Source organism: Lampris incognitus, chromosome 2 (genome assembly GCF_029633865.1).
Source record: "Lampris incognitus isolate fLamInc1 chromosome 2, fLamInc1.hap2, whole genome shotgun sequence".
NCBI lineage: Eukaryota > Metazoa > Chordata > Actinopteri > Lampriformes > Lampridae > Lampris > Lampris incognitus.
This window is the reverse complement of record NC_079212.1, coordinates 120,402,159-120,416,974: the sequence shown is the minus strand read 5'-3', so window position 1 is coordinate 120,416,974 and position 14,816 is coordinate 120,402,159. Positions and strand designations below refer to the sequence as shown.

At 42.7% G+C, this 14,816-nt stretch overlaps 1 protein-coding gene across 1 annotated transcript in view; it reads right to left on the bottom strand.

Moving 5' to 3' along the window:
- The window catches only part of cntn4 (contactin 4), a 68,211-nt gene that overhangs the window by 40,820 nt on the left and 12,575 nt on the right, over window positions 1–14,816 (bottom strand). The window contains exon 4 of the mRNA XM_056273025.1: window positions 12,912–13,051. Coding sequence (XP_056129000.1) covers window positions 12,912–13,051 — 140 coding nt within the window. The remainder of the gene's footprint in view (window positions 1–12,911; window positions 13,052–14,816) is intronic.

Here is a 14,816-nt window from a genome sequence, read left to right as displayed (position 1 = left end):
CGAGTTCAAACACCCACCCTCGTATTGCATGCGTTCGCCAACTGCACCTCTCCGGCCTCGTGTGACAAGGCGAATCCAGGCCGAACCACTGCTTTTTCCGACAGACACATTCATGTGACGAACACAAACCGACTCCGCCCCCCTCCCGAAGACAGCGCTGCTAATTATTGCTGCTTCAAGTACAGGCAAAGCAAACAACTATTTGAAGAAATGCTGGTACTTCCAAATGGGGAGATGAAGTGATAGTATGTAGGAATGTATGTATGCATGGAGGTGGGGAAGAGAGTGGGAGAGGGACTCCCCTGGGGAAACAGGAAGTTGAATAAAGTTGTGACAAGGCGAAACATCTCCCATCTTTTAGGTTTTCATAGCAATAATAATAATAATAATAATAATAATAATAATAATAATAACTTTACTTATATAGCACTTTTCTAAAACAATGTTACAAAGTGCTTTACAAAGAAATAAAACCAGACAAGGCAAAAACAAGATTAAGATCAATAAGTAAAAATAAAAACAGTATAGATAATTAAATACATTTAATAAATAAATTTGTAAAAGCTTTCATAAAAAGAAAAGTTTTAAGACACATTTTAAAAGAAGCTAGAGACTTAGTTTGTCTTAGTTTAACAGGAAGAGAGTTCCATAGTGTGGGGGCTCTAACACCAAAAGCCCAATCACCCTTTGAACAAACTGAGACCTGGGAATAACCAGCAGGGCTCCACCTGCAGATCTTAATGGTCGAGGGTCTTATACCAGGTCAAAAAATCACAAATGTATGTAGGAGCAAGACCAATTAAAAAAGTGAGCATTAAATTTTAAAATCAATTCAAAATATAACAGGGAGCCAGTGTAGGGTGGCAAGCGCAGGCGTGATATGGTCATGCCTCTTTGTCTCGGTAATGAGCCGAGCAGTGGTGTTTTGTACCAACTGCAGACAGTGGAGGGAGCCCTTGCTGATACCAGAATAAAGTGCACTACAATAGTCAAGCTGAGAATAGATAAAAGCATGTACAACTTTTTGCAGATTGGCAATTGATAAAATTGACCTAATTTTGGAGATTAGCTTGAGCAGGAGAAATTATGACTGAACAACATGTTTGATTTGATTATCAAAACTGAGGTTAGCATTGAATATTAGCCTAAGATTCCTAGCAGCCTGGTTAAGACTACCTGACAGACCACAAAGATTAGTAACAAAAGGGCTGATGGAATTTATGGGGCCGAACAGAATGACCTCAGAGTTATCCTCATCAAATTTGAAGAAAAAAAATTGGACATCCAGAATTTAATGTCAAAGAGGAAAGTTGTGAGATTTGCTAGGGCACTAGGGTCTGTGGGTTTTAGTGGCATGTATAACTGATTGTCATCAGCATAAAAATGGTAGAGCACATTGTGATTTTGAATGATCTGGCCAAGGGGCAGCAGGTATATAGAAAAAGAAAAGAGAAGGGGGCCAAGAACTGAGCCTTTAGGGACACCACAACTCAACTGAGCCACCGAGGGGGTAGAGTTACCTAGAACAACAGAAAAAGTTCTGTTGGTGAGGTAAGAGTGTAATAAGCTAAGAGCCGAGCCCTTGATGCCCCAACCCAAGTCTCTAAGTGATGTAAGAGGATGTTGTGATTGACCATGTCAAAGGCAGCACTTAAATCTAAAAGAACTAAAATCAAGCAGTCACCTCTGTCCGCAGTCAGCAGTAGGTAATTAGTGACCTTAAGTAGAGCTGTCTCGGTACTATGAAGTGCTCTAAAACCAGACTGACAACTATTAAAAACAGTATTAGTGTTCATAAAAGAAATCAATTGAGAAGAAATTACTCTCTCCAGAACCTTAGACAGAAAAGACAATTCAGAGATTGGTCTGTAGTTACTTAGGGACAGGGCTCTAAATTAGGTTTCTTACAAACAGGAATATAACATCGTACATGGTGTCAGAAGCACTGAATCCCGTTACAGATAAGGTTGGAAATCCTGAAGAAAGTTTTCCTGGCAAACAAAAATGGACGATTGTGTAGAGTAAGTCCAGGTCGAAGATAAGCTAAGCTAAGCTAGCTAGGATTTAGAAAGTGTAGAGTAGCAGAGAGCTGGCATGTTGAGGAGAGGCTGTGTGCTAGGATACAGCACTGTGTGAGCCTGCTCAAAAAGAAAACAAACAGTGGATTCCCTGTTCTCCATAAGCCCACCTGAAAATTTTGATTTCTCAGACTTTCTAATTGACCCAGTTGGATTCACCGATTTGAAAGGTTCCAAATTGCCAAAAGGTTCCAAATTGCCAAATATTAAGTAAACTCATTAGTTTACACTATGGGTGATAAAGCTGATGGTATTTTGTGCACACTGGGCTTAAATGAAGCAGACCAAAAGAAGTACTTCAGAAATACTTCATTTGTAAACATAATGTGATCTATGAATGGGCTCAATTTAACAAAAGATGCCAGTAGCCAGGGGAATGAGCTGAATTTTTCATCTCTGTAATTTATAAACCAGTAGAACACTACCAATATGGTGTGCTTCAGGAGGAAATGATTTCGGACAGGTTAGTGGCAGCTATAAGACACAATGGCCTGTCAGAGAGCCTGCAGCTAGATAGTGAACTAACACTGGCAAAAGCTGTTCTAAAAATCAGACAACACGGAGAAATCAAGAAACAGCAACCCACTGTGCCCAAGACAATTAACACAGACCAGAAAGAAGCACATATGGACATACTGAAATTCAAGAGAATATTTAAAAGAGGAACTCAGACAGGACAATAGTGGCCATGGTAAGGGTCAAAACGGGTTTCAAAAAGGACAGAAGAGCTGTGGACGATGTAGCAAAGCACTGGCACATTCCCTAATCAACTGTAGTTTTACAGGGCATAATAATCTCTGCACAGTTTTGGGGGTCCCAGGTAGTCCACCCTGACACCTAGGTAGGCACAGCGGCCCAGTGGTTAGCACTGTTGCCTCACAGCAAGAAGGTCCTGGGTTCAAACCCCAGGCCATCCCAGGTCCTTTCTGAGTGGAGTTTGCATGTTCTTCCGGTGTCTGCGTGGGTTTCCTCCAGGTGCTCCGGTTTCCTCCCACCATCAAAAAAAGACATGCATGTTAGGGTTAATACTCCTGGCTGTGCCCCTGACCAAGGCAATGGAAAGAAGAACTGGAATTGGTCCCCAGGCGCTGCAGCTGCCCACTGCTCCTATACTATAGGATGGGTTAAATGCAGAGAAAAAATCAACTGTAACCAAATAACTGTTCAATGACAAAAAATGAAGTGGCTTTCTTCAGGGCGAGAAAGACATTCTATGTTCTTTGTTTTGTTTAAAGAATGTCGCACACTGCACAAGTAAGTTAGTCTCAATGGTTTATGATTTTGAATGTAAATGTTATCCTGGAAAGTATTGTAGCGAATTCGGGGGGCAGTCTGGGAGACCGTCACCACAGCCGGGACGCGAACTCGTGTCTCCCGCTCCGCAAGCGACAACATTAACCAGTCGACTAAAGGGTCCAACCCGTTAATCAAGGACCAATGTTTCTACTCATCCATGCACGTTACACTACCCCCTCCTTCGGGAAGCGTGCCCCCGCGCTTCAGCATATCAACTCCCTCACGCTTCTGGGCGCACGCGCTTCCGATGACCTCACGGTCGCACCATCCCACTTCTGACACCAATGTAGCGAATTCGGGGGGCAGTCTGGGAGACCGTCACCACAACCGAGACGTGAACCCGTGTCTCCTGCTCCGCAAGCGACAACGTTAACCAGTCGACTAAAGGGTCCGACCCGTTAGTCAAGGGCCAACGTGTCTACTTATCCATGCACGTTACACTATGGTAACAGTTGATTACATACATTCATAATTGAAAAACAATTGAACTCATGTTTATTTGTAAGTACAGGAAAAGTAAACAACTATTTGAAGAAATGCTGGTACTTCCAAATGGGGAGATGTAGTGATAGTATGTAGGAATGTATGTATGTATGGAGGTGTCTGTGAATGTTCTCCTTCATCGAGGTCATGGTTATCCAAAGGAGTTGAATCAAGTCAATCCAATGCGAAACTCCCTCCTTCCAACCTAACCATGGAGGAAAGGAAAGCCGTGACAGCCCTGAGCAAGGATGAAAGCATCACTATCCTTCCAGCAGATAAGGGGAGAGGCATGGTTATCCTCAACCCAACAGACTACCATGCCAAGATCATGTCATTACTCAGCGACACTGACACCTATGAACCTCTGAGACGCGATCCAACTAGTGGTTACAAGAGGAGAATAATAGAATATCTACAGAAACTACAGAAAGGAGGAACCATTGATCGGATACAATACCAACGTCTCTACCCACAAGTTCACATTCCATGCATATACGGACTCCCTAAGATCCATAAAGATGGAACCCCCCTCAAGCCTGTCGTCAGCAGCATAAACTCGGTCACGTACAACATTGCCAAACATATAGCCAACATCTTGACCCCTTTAGTGGGCGAAACACCTCACCATATCCAAAACTCCATTGACTTCGTGGACAAGGTCCAAGGTGTAAAACTGGAACCAGATGAAACCATGGTATCCTACGACGTGACCTCGTTATTCACCTGCATCCCAACCATGGAGGCTTTGGAAACTGTGAGGCAACGTTTGCTACCGGACGATAACCTCCACAATAGCACCAACCTCAGCCCAGACCAGATTTGCCAACTACTGGACCTTTGCCTGAACACTACATATTTCCAATTCAGGGGCCAGTTTTACAGACAGAAACACGGCTGTGCAATGGGCTCACCAGTATCGCCCATTGTGGCCAACTTATATATGGAAGAGTAAGAACACAGGGCCCTGAACTCCTTCAGAGGAACACCTCCGAGCCACTGGTTCAGATATGTGGACGACACATGGGTCAAAATCCAAACACAAGAGGTGCAAGCGTTTACCAAACACATCAACTCAGTGGACAAGAACATTAAGTTCACAAGGGAAGACGTAAAGAACAACAGTTTGCCCTTCTTGGACTGTGACGTCCACATTGGGGAAGACAGGAGCCTCCAATTTGGGATTTACAGGAAACCTACACACACAGACCAATATCTACTTTTCGACTCACACCACCCGCTGGAACACAAACTGAGCGTCATCAGAACTCTACAACACAGAGCTGACAATGTGCCCGGCAGCACTCAGGCCCAACGAGAAGAACACAAACACCTGAGGGAAGCTTTAAAACCCTGCGGCTACCCCAGTTGGACCTTTGTAAAAAATGCAACACATCCCAAAAAGACCAACCGGGTGAGCGATGAGGAGAAAAGGAACAGAAGGAATAGCACAGTCATCCTGTATGTCTCTGGGGTCTCCGGGAAACTCAGGAGAATTTTCAACAAACACCGCATCCCGGTATACTTCAAACCCAGCAACACACTCCGACAAAGACTGGTTCATCCCAAAGACCATGTACCACACACCCGGAAAAGAAATCTGGTGTATGCTGTACAATGCAATGAGGATTGCACCGATCTATACATAGGAGAAACCAAACAACCACTACACAAACGGATGGCCCAACACAGAAGGCCAAACTCCTCAGGACAAGACTCAGCAGTTTATCTACACCTAAAGGAGAAGACACACTCCTTCGAGGACAGCGACGTACACATTTTGGACAGAGAAGATAGATGGTTTGAAAGAGGGGTGAAGGAAGCCATCTATGCTAATCTGGAAAAACCATCCCTCAACAGAGGAGGAGGTCTGCGACACCACCTATCTCCCACTTACAATGCCGCCCTTTCATCTCTACCCAGCAGACTCAAGAAGCCTAGCCTCCAAGAACAACAGTCGGTCACTAACGGCTCCAACGACTCTCATGACCACTGAATAACGAAGTCGAAACTAACACCCCCAACGACCGTCGCTGCTAAACAAATGCAAATTAATAGCTCCGATGGCGACAGGCCCGGCTGGACATCGGAGCACAGGAGAGCCACGCATATAACGACGGGTGCGGCCAAACATCGGTACACAAAAGAGCCACTCATACCTATGGCTCTGTTAGCGACAGGCGTTGGTAAACATCGGATCACAAAGAGCCACGCATATCAATAACTCTGACAACGACTCCTAGAGGATAAATTCTGAGTCTCATCACCAGCCAGTCAGACTAGCTTGGTCTAGTCAGGAAGGCACGAACTGAGGAAGCCTCTTGGATGAGAGGCGAAACGTCTTCACGGATATATACCAAGTCCAGTAGCACTTGATTCAACTCCTTTGGATATGTATGGAGGTGGGGAAGAGAGTGGGTGAGGGACTCCCCGGGGGAAACAGGAAGTTGAATAAAGTTGTGACAAGGCTAAACGTTCCTCCGTTTGTTCGCTCTTTATAGCACAGGAATATAACATGTTACATCTATCAAGTAAGATATTCATAGAAATACATCCATAGTAGCTGTAGTATGTGGACATTATTTCCATATTAACAATTTTAGGATCAATGTCTTTTATGTAAATGTGATCAATAACTCATATTTTCTGTTGTTGGTGTGGTTGCAATTTGACTGTAACCTTGCATGAAGTTTTCCATCGATTTCAAAACAAGTGCATTGCCATTAACATCACCCATAATTATTGTGCCTCCTGAGAGTTGAATAAAATGACAAACGACAGTAGTCAGGTGTTTTGAATAGGCCAATTTTGTATAATGGGAGTCTATACAGCACTATGAAATTGTGGTTCATAGGCTGAACATTAAACATTACGGCTCCAAGTCACTACATGACACTTGTAGAATCTTACAGATGATGTGGTTTTTGTGATGCAAGACAAATATCACCATGTTGTTCATTTTGTAAACCAGAGAAAATTGCTATGTTGCTGTATGACTGAGACCTGACTATAATGAAATGTCCATCCTGGCATTGCAATATTATCATGTGGTGCATTGTCTTGCAACCACATTTCTGTAATACAAATTATGCCAGTGTCATGTTTTAGGTCTGTTACGTGTAAATCTTAACCTCACTCCTCAATACCTTTAAACCCCTTTTTAAGCCCTCCTAGCTCTGTGCTGCTCTCAGCTTGCATTTGGCCCATGGGTCTGCATGTCCGAATTGCATGGACTCCAGGCCTCCAGTACGACTTGTGCGGAGGTTAGTACCTGCCTGCAGGTCTAGTTATAATTATTATTATTATTACTATTATTAATAATAATAATAATAAAAATTCAGAATTGGATGGATTGCATCATGATAATTAGACTGAGTTCACCATTTCTGGAATTTAAAGGCTACAAAATGAGGGTTCTGATGAGAGTAAGCTTGGCTCAGCTACATTAAGCCAATCTGCAGGAAAACTTAATGCTCCGCAAAATGGGCTGAATCCTTCTCTTTAGTTTCCCTTTGATTTCACAGCTAATTAATCCTGGAGAGAGAGGGGCTAAAGATGCAGGGGCTTCAGTGTGGGGTTCTCTCCCTTATAAATAGCACAAAAAATGCTCAACTTCCAGAGATCAAGATGAAGGAAAAAAGAAAAAGAAAAACCTCTAAATGCATTGTGATCGCACGGTTACCCTGCTCATCCTTAAGAGGCTACAGTTAAAGGAAAACTCTGGTATTTTTTAAACTTAGCTCTATTTCCCTATCTTAAGGACTCATATCAAAGTGAGTGCTGGGTAGCAGAATTTATTTATTTATTTTAATAATTCGGTATTGGGCAACCTCACATCCATTGTCTGTTGCATACCAAGTTGCAATGTAATCCCTCGGGCCAATAGTGCTTGCCAAATAACGTCCACTAAAGAGATCTTTTTTTGGCACTAACAGACACAAAATGTTTTAAGGGAGGCTGAAAACACCTTTCATTATTATAAGACAATCCCAGCACAGTCAGTCTACCCAGTGACAGACCTTTTTTGTATTTTCGATTTTGCACTTCTCTCCAGCTATGTGACGCTTCTACTGTTGTCTTCTTATTACAACTAACTCCTTTCACTTCTGGTCTGGGTTAGAAATAGATTGCTATCTAAATTATATCATTTCATGATTGATATCGTGGCTAAGGCTTTTCAGACTCCTCTCAAAAAATTCTGAACATTTCAGCGCAAAAAATAGCTCTTTTCATGGATGTTATTCAGTGAGTGATATTGCTCTGAAGGATTATCTTACAGCGTGGTGCACAGCAGTCAGCTAGCGCAAGCTTGCTCAATACCAACTCCATTTAAAAGATTCTGCTATCCATTGCTATCCATATTGGACTGGCAGCCTGTACAGGGCATCTCCCTGCCTGCCGCCCAATGTCTGCTGGCATAGCTCAAGCGTACCGCGACCCTGATTGGCGTAGGCAGCTTGAATAATGAATGGATCGATGCTATCCATTGCTTTGATTGACTCTTTGACTCTCGATTCCTCCCTCTCCACCTCAAGCTGATGTGTGGTGAGCGTTCTTGTGCAAAATGGCTGCCGTGCATCAATCAGGTGGGTACTGCACATTGGTGGTGGTTGAGGTGAGTTTCCTCCCTTCACTGTGAAGCACTTTGGGCGCTATATAAATGTAATTCATTATTATTTAAATTATTATTATTATTGCTTTTTTTTAATGTTTTCCCCTCTTTTCTACCCAATTGTATCTGGCCAATTATCCCACTCTTCTGAGCCATCCCGGTCTCTACTCCACCCCCTCTGCCGATCCGGGGAGGGCTGCAGACTACCACATGCCTCCTCTGATACATGTGGAGCCGCCAGCCACTTCTTTTCACCTGACAGTGAGGAGTTTCGCCAGAGGGACATAGCACGTGGGAGGATCATGCTATCTCCCCCAGTTCCCCTTCCCCCCTGAAAAGGCGCCCTGACCGACCAGAGGAGGCGCTAGTGCAGTGACCAGGACACATACCCACATCCGGCTTCCCACCCACAGACACGGCCAATTGTGTCTGTAGGGACGCCTGACCAAGCTGGAGTTAACACGGGGAGTCAAATCAGCGATCCCCGTGTTGGTAGGCAACAGAATAGACCACCACGCCACCCGAATGCCAATCCATTATCATTATTATCATTATTAACAATACAAAATAAAGTTAAAAACAAAGTTTTCCTTTAAGGCCTGTCAAAATATCATCGTGGAAAATACCACACACTGGTATGTTGTGTCATGACTTATTTTGGCTACATCTGAACTTAGAGGTACTCTGCATAACTAACTGAACATAGATTATTTAATCTGTCCTGACTTTTAGTACTGTTGCCTGGCTTGCCAGCCATAGCGTAGGAAATAAAAAGCAGCTTTGAGGCTGGTCTGAGTTGTGGGTAAGGGGACAGCCTTGCCCAGCTCCTGGATATTTTTCCTAGCAGGTCATTAGGAGAGCCAACTCTATCCCTGACTTCCCTGATCATCCTTTTCATGAGGAGTTTCAGTTTTCCCCTTCATGCCATTGATTCTGCGTACCCAATATGAAAACAAATGATATGCTGATTTACAGTGTCTCCACTATATGTAATGGCTTTTACAATATATTTTTTTACGAGTTCTCACAAGTATTTTTATACCTTGGCTGCAAACCAAATTTACCTTGGGACAATAAAGCCGAAAGCTGAAGATGAAGTAGATATACAGCCAAGAGCGGCAGAAACTTTGATGACTTTTTGAGAATTTCTCACAAGAAAAGGCATATACTGAAAAGAGGATATGTTTAACATAACTACCATCATTTGTGATGTATCTAGCAACATACAACGGGTGTCCATTTTAATTATTAGCATTTCTTCTTTCGCAGCTTGCATCACAAGATGGTGATCAAAGTAGATTTGACTCAGAAGTTAGAACACACTGAATGGGTTAAAAGATTCAGTTACTGTTTAACTAAATGTTAAATTGGGGTTTGTAGGGCATCTGGGTAGTGTAGCGGTCTATTCCATTGCCTACCAACACGGGGATCGCTGGTTTGAATCCCCGTGTTACCTCCAGCATCCCTACAAACACAGTTGTCCATGTCTGCTGGTAGGAAGCTGGACGTGGGTCTGTGTCTCGGTCGTTGCATCAGTGCCTGCTGTGGTCGGTTGGGGCACCTGTTCAGGGGGGAGGGGGAACTGGGGGGAATAGTGTGATCTTCCCACATGTTACATCCCCCTGGTGTAATTCCTCACTGTTAGGTGAAAAGAAGCGGCTGCCGACTCCACATGTATCGTTGGAGGCATGTGGTATAGTCTGCAGCCCTCCTCGGATCGGCAGAAGGGGTGAAGCAGTGACTGGGACAGCTCGGAAGAGTGGGGTAATTTGCTGGGTACAATTGGGGATAAAAGGGGGGAGGGGAATTGGGGTTTGTATATGGTTTGGTCACTGGTACAGAGCACCAATTTCTGCATCTCAGAAATGGCTGCCCTCTTGTGATTTTCCTCACAAACGGGATAAACAAGTACTCAGGGCACTGTTGTGGAGAATACCTTGATTATTGGAGAGGTCAGAGAAAGATTGAAACACTAATTGGAACAAACAGATGAAGCACAATCATGCAAATAACACCTCAGTATAAAAATGCTGGACAGGAGGGCATCTCAGAACACAATTTATTCAACCTTGAGGCAGTTAGGCAATGGCGACAGAAGATAGAGCGAGGCTTTAATTTTGTAAGCGGTGAACAAGATGAAGCCAGTGCCCAGTAGGCATATGATCACCAAAACTGAAAGACTGGAGAACAAAAAGCCATCAACTACTCCGGCAAATCAATGTTTCTGTTGTGAAATGATGCTAGCAGAAGTCGACATAAAAAGCACAATATCCATGAATCTATTCAGCATTGTGTAAAAAACAGTGGCTGGTAGTGGTGGTCAAATGCTGTAGAGAATGTTTTCTTGGTGGGTGCCAGACCCCTTAGTTTCAATTAAGTGTCTTTTGAACATGACAACATTGATGTGCCTAAACATTGACGCTTTCCAAGCACTTCCCGTCATGGCCACAATGTCCTTATTTTCAAATTTCCGGGAGGATAATGTGCCATTTCACAAAGCACACATCATCTGAAGTTGGTTCCAGAAACATTATAGAGGCTTTGGTCTACTCCCATCGCTTGCAAAGCCCTCACATCTCAACCCACTACAGCACCTTTGGGCAGAGGTGGGACAATATATTTGCTGCACAAATGTGCTGCTGAAAAGTCTGCTGAAACTGTGAGAAGCTCTCAATCCAGCATGTACGAAGATCCACGTGGAGCTTTTCTTGTGTCTTTTAGAATCCATGCTTCTTCTTTTTTTTATCCAAACTGTTCTGTAGGGCCTAAAGAGGTTGGTGCCTGTTACTAGTTATATTTATTCAATAAAACGGTAATGTATACATGTGAAATAGCCATAATCTTTGTTATTGCATATATGTCAATTTGCATAATGAGAATATGATCATTTTCTTGTGCTGCATGTCAAAGACATCTCTTTTAGGTCATCCTTATCAGGGATGCCTGTTATGAATAGCACAATATATTAATGATAGTGGAGAGGGATGTGAAAAACATTTAAAATGTCTACAGCATTGATTCCACAACCACCGTGGCTAAAAGTTAGAAAATCATGCGCAAAAAATAAATCAGCTGAGATGTTCCTAATAAATGGAATAATCAGAAAGGTCTGGATTGATTTACTGTTGTGAATAACAACAAATGGTGCCTTCTCCTCCCTCCTCTCCCCACATCAATGACCTTTACCTCCTCCGGTGATTAAGCTACTGTGGTTAATGGTGGCATTTCAAACAACAACTCTTCTGATTAATCCATTCACACATGCATTTTGAATGAATCTATTTATTTTGTCCTGGAGTAAGGAAAGTCTGATGGACAAAATTCAACATCAGAGCTCGGTCTTTAATCAACTATTGCATGCTATTTATATGCAACGAGACAAAGGTATTAAAACAGATTTTAATCCATGGTGATGAACATGATGTGCACCTTAATTGACTGAAAAATGTTTTTTAAAAAACAACAAAAACAACAACAAATCGTATGATCTCATAAGGGTCCTGGTAAAAATGTTTTTCATTTACTTAACAAATGTTTGATTATTCAAGCCAATTTTTCCCAAATGAGAAAAACAATTTGTTGTTTGGAGCTTTGCCTCTAGTACTATTTAAACAAGCTTTGCTCCTTCCAATTTCACGTACAACACCTTAGCACTGATGCCCTCCAGTGCGCTTGTGACTATTTTTGCATAATGAGGTAAATTTACATGAACTCTACTGATCAGATCCCAGCTGTGTATCCCTGATAGTGATCGATCTTTTCAAAATGCTGGGGCTACAGAACCCAATAGCTATGATAAAGGAGTATTAATGAAGGTATGTGAAATCATAACTTTGCAAATGCTAAAATGAAAACTTAATTTCTCACACACAGTTCATTTTTTTCGCCATTTAAGATAAACAAGTAAAGTAATCAGGGGTCTGTTTGCCATGATGCTATGCTAGTCTGTCATCATTGTTCTTATAATGGGAATTCAAAGAAGGCATTGTGCTAAAGTACATTCAGGAAATAGTGTTTGCATGAAGAACCTTGTTTATTCTGCTTAGTGGCACAGGATAAATAACTGCACTCAAGGAAGAGAGATTAAACAGAAGATTGGGGTAGCTCCTAAATCAAACCACTTTCAGGACTATGGGCTTGTTGACAGTTTGGTATTCTTGGCTTGTTCACAGTCTGGTCTTTTAACAAGCCAAACAGAGTGCCTGACACCATCTGTCCCCTTTATATTGTGAAGTAAAGAACCTCACAATACACAGTAGGTAAGAAAGCCTGAGCAAGCAGTGTAGCACTTCTTTGACAATGCAGGGCCCCTACTGTAAGAGGAACTCAGCAACACTGACTGCCCAAGCGATATTTGCTCCAAAGGTGCTGTCATAAGTGTAACTATGGCAAAGAAAACTTTATTTTTTCCTTATGAAAAGATGCCACTGCCCAGCATATCTCACCTCGACTGCCTCCAGATTCTCTCCGTTTTTCATCCACCTGTAAGAGGGCTTGGGCTTCCCCGTGGCTTTACACTCCCACATCAGCGAGTCATCAATGGGCTTCTGGATATCTTGGGGTTTCTCAATTAGATGAGGAGGGGCTGGAAAGTTAAAAACAATGAGACAATTAATTTGACCTGTTGATTGGAGGAATTATTTCATGTTGTAGTAGGCTAGTTAAAAGAAGAAAAAAAAACTAAAACAGAAAACGATGTAGCTTAATTTGCCGAAGAAATTATTATAAGAGAAATCATTGCAATGTTAAACTGTAAGGAAAGTTCTTAAGCAGGAGCTGCTTATTTAGGTTTTTACTGTGTTTATGCATGAACAGAAGCGATACACACCAGGTCCAATTTAAAAAAGTATGACCGCGGGTGGCACCATAAAACACCTCCGCTCAATATTTCTTAAGTAAAATATAACATAATTATACAGCAGTGGTATTGATTGTTGTTGGGATATGCAAATAACTCAAGGCTAGTTAAAGATTTGGCAAGAAAAATTAAGGAGGTGCATAAAGATAGGAGGAATTGCTCTCTTCAAAGCTCTGCACATTCTGGATGATGTGTAGGTCAAGCCACTATCATCTTATATCATGCAAGGCCGCGGTCAGGAGAAGAGTTATGGTTATCGGCACTGTCCTATTCTAAAGACCTTGTGTGATGTCACGTTTAAGGATTAACCTTGGTGGGCACTTTTCACTGCTCATACATACAAAACCTCTGGTAATTTGCCTATGCTTTTATCTTCCTCTAAGTAATGCAAAATTAAAGTTAAGATTCAATTCTCAGTACTCACAGTACATGTGTGATCAAGAGCAGTTTGCATTTCTTTGTGTTGGTGTTTGGTTGGTGCAGAGGGAGAGGGAGACAGATTGAAAAAATAAAAAAAAGCAAAGGAGATCAGATGGATTTGGAGAATCCATCTGATTCAACAGACTAAAAGAGAGTAACGTGTGTTCTTGGGAGAACATGCTAGGATTTTACAGAGTCATGGAAGCTCAGTATTGAAATCTGATTAGGCTTACCAATTAAGTGTATAAGATATTGGTGTTTGAGGATGTCTTCTTCACTTTCCTTGTCTGATCTCAAGTTGTAATACATTCTGTGTATTACTGTTACTATAGTGAGGCCAAATTCAAGGTGGTTTTCTTTTTTTTGTGTGGATTCCCCCCCCCTTTTCTCCCCAATTTCACCCGCCCAATTACCCCTCTCTTCTAAGCCTTCCCGGTCACTGCTCCACCCCCTCTGCTGATCCAGGGAGGGCTGCAGACTACCACATGCCTCCTCCAATACATGTGGCGTCGCCAGCCACTTCTTTTTACCTGACAGTGAGGAGTTTCGCCAGGGGGGACGTAGCGCGTGGGAGGATCACGCTACCCCCCCCAACAGGGGACCTGACCGACCAGAGGAGTCACTAGTGCAGCGACCAGGACACATACCCACATTTGGCTTCCCACCCACAGACATGGCCAATTATGTCTGTAGGGCTGCCTGACCAAGCCGGAGGTAACACAGGGATTCGAACCGGTGATCCTCGTGTTGGTAGGCAATGGAATAGACTGCCACGCCACCCAGATGCCCCCCAAGGTGGCTTTCTGTGCCATGTTGTTCAGTATCACATCTACAATAACATAGGGAAGGCTAAAATGCCAAATCAGGACCAGATAGCGGGGAAGTGAATTGTTTTTTTCGTTCTCAGTTATTTAATCAAGAGGCTGAACTGATATATTTAGACATCTATTTTTATATCGATGTCACATAAAACAAAAGTGTCCACACCACAACTGTTTATGTGTGTGTTTGAGAACAGGATCCAGTAGAAGTGGCGGTAAAAAGTCTGAGGGCTCCTATTAACACCAGTCAT